This window comes from Cebus imitator, unplaced genomic scaffold (genome assembly GCF_001604975.1).
Source record: "Cebus imitator isolate Cc_AM_T3 unplaced genomic scaffold, Cebus_imitator-1.0 Scaffold38, whole genome shotgun sequence".
NCBI lineage: Eukaryota > Metazoa > Chordata > Mammalia > Primates > Cebidae > Cebus > Cebus imitator.
In genome coordinates, this window is record NW_016107353.1 from 5,142,449 (window position 1) to 5,148,218 (window position 5,770).

Consider the following 5,770-nt stretch of genomic DNA (forward strand, 5'->3'; position numbering starts at 1 on the left):
ATATGACAGCTTCCCTGCACTCGAGAAGTTTGTGTAACCTTTTTAAAAAATGAAATTTATAGGAAAAACTATAATTCATCTTAGATTTCCATTAAAAAATGTGTCATAATGTAATAAAGAAGAGAAAGCCCATCCAACCGAGAAGGCATGGAAAAGAAAATCAAAAAGTCCCGAGAAGAATGTGAAACTTGGGAAGGTGATAGATAGTCCTTTGACAAGTGGAGAATGTTCCTCTGAATTCTGTAAGAGTGCAATTTCTAGAAGTAGTGATGTAAGTGGGTAGTTAGCCTGTGTCTTTAGAACCTAACATTCCTCATTCTTTGCCTCTAGATACCGACTCATTGGTTCCTCGTCTGCCACATGCATCATCTCAGACAATACTGTCATTTGGGATAATGAAGCACCTATTTGTGACAGTGAGTTGAAATATCCCTTCCTATTTCTTTTACCAATACATTCTAATTTTTCTCTGGAATAATACAAATCTTAACCGAATTCCTTCTGTGCAATTTGTCCTTCAGATAGCTGAAGACAGCCGTAAGGTTCTCGAATATTCCTCTGGGGTTCCTGGCAACTCTTTCCTTAAGTTCTTCCTTATCCTGGGATGTGTCTTTTCTAATTCTGGGGGCTTAAGTACATAAAAGCCTTCAAACTTAATTTTACTTTAATAAATTTGAAATTATGTTAGTTCTACCACCTCCAGTGTAATAATCATCCTGCTTGGCAAATCAGTAAAGATTTTTAAAACTGATGCTCTTCAAGGTTAGTGAAGCTTCAGAAGAACCTGGACTTCCATATACCACAAAATCAAGTTTCATCCTCTCGAAAGGCACCATACACCATAAACCTCAGAAGTGGGCATATATTTTAACCTACTTCTTAGAATTGATACTTAGGAAATAAACACAAACTTCTTAAAGCAGTTTGGTGTAAACTTTTCATTGTGGCATTATTTATATTAGTTAAAATGTTAGAGTAACCTAAATGTTTTAAATTATGGTTTGGAAATGATCTACTAGAAAGAAAGAGATGTGTTCAAATGACCACTGTAAAGAATTCCCTAAGAAACATAAAATAGCTTTGCAGAATAAAAAAAAAGTATATACATACACTGGCATCTTATTTAGCCATAAAAAATGATAGCATTAGGAGAAATACCTAATGCAGATGATGGGGTGATGGATGCAGCAAACCACCATGGCACATGTATACCTATGTAACAAACCTGCACATCCTGCATATGTACACCAGAACTTAAAGTATAATAATTTTAAAAAAGATTACATAAAGAAGCAGTTAATGATAAGAAAGAGATGTTTTATGTGGGAAAAAAAAGTCAGATGAACGGCATGTATGGCAATATCTCATTTTATTAAAAAAAAAAATACACCTATGTAGCGGGAGGCCAGGCTGAGGCTGAGAGAAATACAGTGTATAACATCTTTGTCTTACTGTTCTCTTTGGATAACTTGGGGACTTCTTTTCTTCTTATTATTTAAAAATGTTGTTACTTTTGCTAGAAATTTTATGAGCTTCAGAATCTAAGTTTATAAATGACATTGGTTACACATTTATTGCTGTTTATCCAGTTTAAGAAACAGTTTTGATATTTTGTAAAACAAATCAAGAAACTTTCCATCTTATTTATAATCTGTAATAAGGTAACATGGAATTGGAATAGGAATTTTCTTAGAAATATGAACAAAATATTATTAGTAAAATAGAGAAAACAAACAAAATAATACAGCTATACTTGTACCTATATTTTTATCTCTGTTTCTAGTTCTGTAAATTCTCTATATCCAAATGCTGCTAAATGGCTTTAAGTCTTCTTGGAGAAGGCTAGGGGAAGATTTACAACACATGCTTTTGACTGTGTAGCATGGTGCTTCCTCAAAAGGATGGAGTCCATTCATGCTGCTCTGAGCCTATAAACTGTTCAAGTCTAGGAATTGTTGATGTACAATGATTTGCAATGATTCAAGTCAGAATTCTGTTCACTTGACCTAAATCTCTTCTACTCATACAAATCAAATAACACTTTAGTCGGCTATCCATCTACTTTGGTTTTAGAGACTCCATGATGAATTAGCCAGTAACAAAGTTCTCTTCAGTCAAATCATTCTGATTGCTGTTTCAACTCCAATACCCATTACAAGAACCCCCATTGTCTGTGACAATTAAGTGCTACCACTTGGGCTCTGCCACCCTGAGGTCCTTCGATCCCCAGGTGAATTAGGAGAACCCAGTTCAATGGCAACAGTTCCCACTATCATTCCCAGCCTACAGAGAATGAGCTGTCACAGAGGATGCTGAAATTTCCCATGTGAATGTATTTCTCAAGCCTCAGGTAAAAGGTCTATCCTCTGAACCCTCCATTTCTGCACTGTGCCTCATCAACTCTATCCAAGGATGACCTTCAGAGTGGAATGGCTGTTACTTAACATTTGCCTCTCAAATATCAGGGTAGTTTCTCATGCTATAATCCTAGTCCAGAACCATACAGAGAAACTAAGTCTGGAAAACGTAATTCTAAATTGGCCTGGCTGACACTGTACCAAACTACCAGATAATAATTTCATTTAACTCTTTATTTTCTTATCTTTCTTTCCCTCCCTCCTTCCTTCCCTCCCTCCCTCCCTTCCTTCCTACCTACCTTCCTTCCTTCCTTCCTTCCCTCCCTTCCTTCCTTCCTAACCTCCCTTTCTTCCCTCCTTCTTTCCTTCCTTCCCTCCCTCCCTCCCTCTTTCCTTCCTTCCTTCTCTTCCTCCCTCCCTCCCTCCTTCCTTCCTTCCTCCTCTCCCTCCCTCCCTCCTTCCTTCCTTCCCTCCCTTCCTTCCTAAACTCCCTTCCTTCCTTCCCTCCCTTCCTTCCTAAACTCCCTTCCTTCCTTCCTTCCTTCCTTCCTTCCTTCCTTCCTTCCTTCCTTCCTCTTTTGATATCTTCTTTGAACCATAGGCTATTTAGAAGAGCATTGCTTAATTTCTAAATATTTAAAGATCTCCTTGTTGTCATTATTCTATTAATGTAAGCATTTACAACTTCTTGAGACATGTTTTACGGCTCAGAATATGGATGATTTTGGTAAAATGTTATGTATGCACTTAAAAGACTGTACAGTTATTTTGTTTCACTTTCTAGAAATGTCATTTAGGAAAATGTGATTTAGAACAGTCTTTTTCACTCCCCTCCACTTGTTCTCTCGGTTATCGGTTAGGTTATTGGTTATCGAGAGGCATGTGTAAAATATCTGTATTAGCTTCTCAGAGCTGCTGTAACAAATGATCACAAACTTGGTGGCTTCAAACAAGAAAAAAGTTTGGAAGCCAGAAACCCACAGTTAAGATGTCGACAGGATTGGTTCCGTCCGGAATCTGTTCTGTGCCTGTCTCCGGGCTTCCTTCCAGTGGCTGCTGGCCATCTGTGATGTTCCCTGGCGTGTTGATGCATCATTTCCTTCTCTGCCTCCATCTTCTCATTGCCTTCTCCTCTGTGTGTTTCCTTTGCTCTTCTGTCTCCTATAAAGACACTGGACACGGATTTAAAGGCCACTCTGGCAATCCAGGAGGGTCTCAACTCAAGGTCATTAACCTGATTGTTTCTACAAAGACTCTCCAAATTGGGTCACGGTCACAGGTTTCAGAGGGTAGGACACAGGTATTTTTTAAGAAGGACAGTGGTTATTCAACCCATTACAATTCTCAACTGCAGCTATGAATTTGTCTGTCTTCATCTTTGTTCTAGCAATTTTTACTTTATGTATTTTAAACATGTTATTAAAGGCATGAAATGATTGGTTTATTCTATCTTTCTGCTGAATGGACAACTTTATCATAATGAAATGTCTCTATCTCTCATACTTCTTGCTTTAAAATCTACTTTGTACATTAATATAGCTATATCAGCTGTCTTTCTTGTTTCTATATTATGTATGATTTAAATCTTTTACTTTCAGCTCTTTTTTGTCTTATATTTAAAGCTTGTCTCTTATAGTAACGTTTTGTTGTTTCATTCAGTCTTTCTTAGTTGTTCATTGGTGTGTTTGGAACACTTAAATTTAGTAATACAAATTAAAATAAAAAATACATTTAATATAGTTACTGATATAGTTACTGATAAGCCTAACTCTTGGTTATGTTTTTTATTTGTTTTGTGTGTTTATTCCTCATTTCACACATTTTTTAATTCATTAAGTATTTGTATTATTTTATTTTTCCCCAATAACTTTTAAGTTATATTTCATTTTTATTCTTTAAATGACTACTCTAGAGATAGACATCCTTGATCTACTATCGTCTACTAAAAGTGTGCCTTTACCACTCACCAAACAACGCAAGTATTCAAACTATTAATATTTAATTCCATTTACATCCTCCTGTCTTTTTCCGTTGTTGTCATACATTTTGTAAAAAGAAAAACTTCAGCTGAATTAAATTTAAAAGAGTTTAACTGAGCAATGAATGATTCACAAATCAGGCAGCCTCCCATGCTGAAGCAGGCTGAGACTCCAGCCCAGCTGCATGGTGGAAGAAGATTTATGGACTGAAAAAGGAAAGTGATGTACAAAAAAACAGAAGTGAGGTACAGAAATAGCCAGATTGGTTATAGCTCAGCGTTTGCCTTATTTGAAGACAGTTCAAACCATTGGCCACTTTTGATTGGCCAAAACTCAGTGATTGGCGTAAGAGTAGGCTATGGTCTGTTTATGTCTTGACTTGTTGTAGTTCACAGTGTACAGAGAAACCTTTAGGCTAAGCGTAAACTATGTAAGGCCTTAGGCTAAACTTGATTTAACAATTTACACATATTCTATGTCTCAAAAACATAATTATTGTCTTTATAAAAACAATATTTACTTATATTTACACTGTAGTAAATGCTTATAATTTTATGATGCCTCAGCATCCATTTTGAATGTTTAGCTTTCTCATGCCGGAAACAGTCCTTAGTTACCCTTAATGCACTTTCTAGTTCTATTAGTTCTATACCTCCTCCTAATTTTTCAACGTGGTCTAGCCAGATATCTGCCTTATACAACTACCTCCTAGTGACCACCTCTCTATGGGACAGCTAGATGAAACCTACTTGACTAGCATCCCTGACCTCTGTGCCCTGCATGGACTTCACAGGTATGCTGCCGTGACCACCTCTCAGTCACAGCATGACTTCCTGGAACATGTGCCCGCTTTCTTTCAACTCACCAATTAGAACTCCCCATGGGAAACCTGCTGGGGTCATACTCTGGTCCCTAGTAAAGGCATTGGTTGATGAGTCCCTCTCTGCCACCCCCCCGCCTCTCTCTCTCTCTCTCTCTCTCTCTTTCTCTCTCTTGTTTCCTCACACTGCCCAACCTCTGTGATCTTCAGGGGTGCTGTGTACCCCCAGGGCATGTAATAAAATCTTTACTTCCATCTTGTGTTTCTCCTAGTCACTGTAAGAGTTCTCTGTATCTTAAAGATCCTAAATGAAAACATACCCACATATGAGCTCTTTCTGGTGTGTTTCCTTCTTATTACAATTCTATCAATTCCATGTGAAACTATTTTCCTTCAATCTGAAAAAGTCTCTTTGGCAGATTCGTATTGTAGATCTTCTGACAATAAATTCTTTAAACATATTTCTGGTTCCTTCGAAGGTTATTGTCTATGTTTCCTGGCTGCTTTTAAAATGGATTACACTTTAATATAGATTTTTTACAGTATTACTATTTTGTGTCTAGGTAAGAATTTCTTTGTGTTGCTTGGGTTTGTATAACCTTTTTTTTTTTTTT

The 5,770-nt window shown here is 37.0% G+C and overlaps 1 protein-coding gene across 1 annotated transcript in view; it reads left to right on the plus strand.

Annotated features, from left to right (window-relative positions):
- CR1 (complement C3b/C4b receptor 1 (Knops blood group)) overlaps nt 1–5,770 on the plus strand; it is a 182,812-nt gene that overhangs the window by 21,946 nt on the left and 155,096 nt on the right. Inside the window, exon 4 of the mRNA XM_037737442.1 lies at nt 331–416. Coding sequence (XP_037593370.1) covers nt 331–416 — 86 coding nt within the window. The remainder of the gene's footprint in view (nt 1–330; nt 417–5,770) is intronic.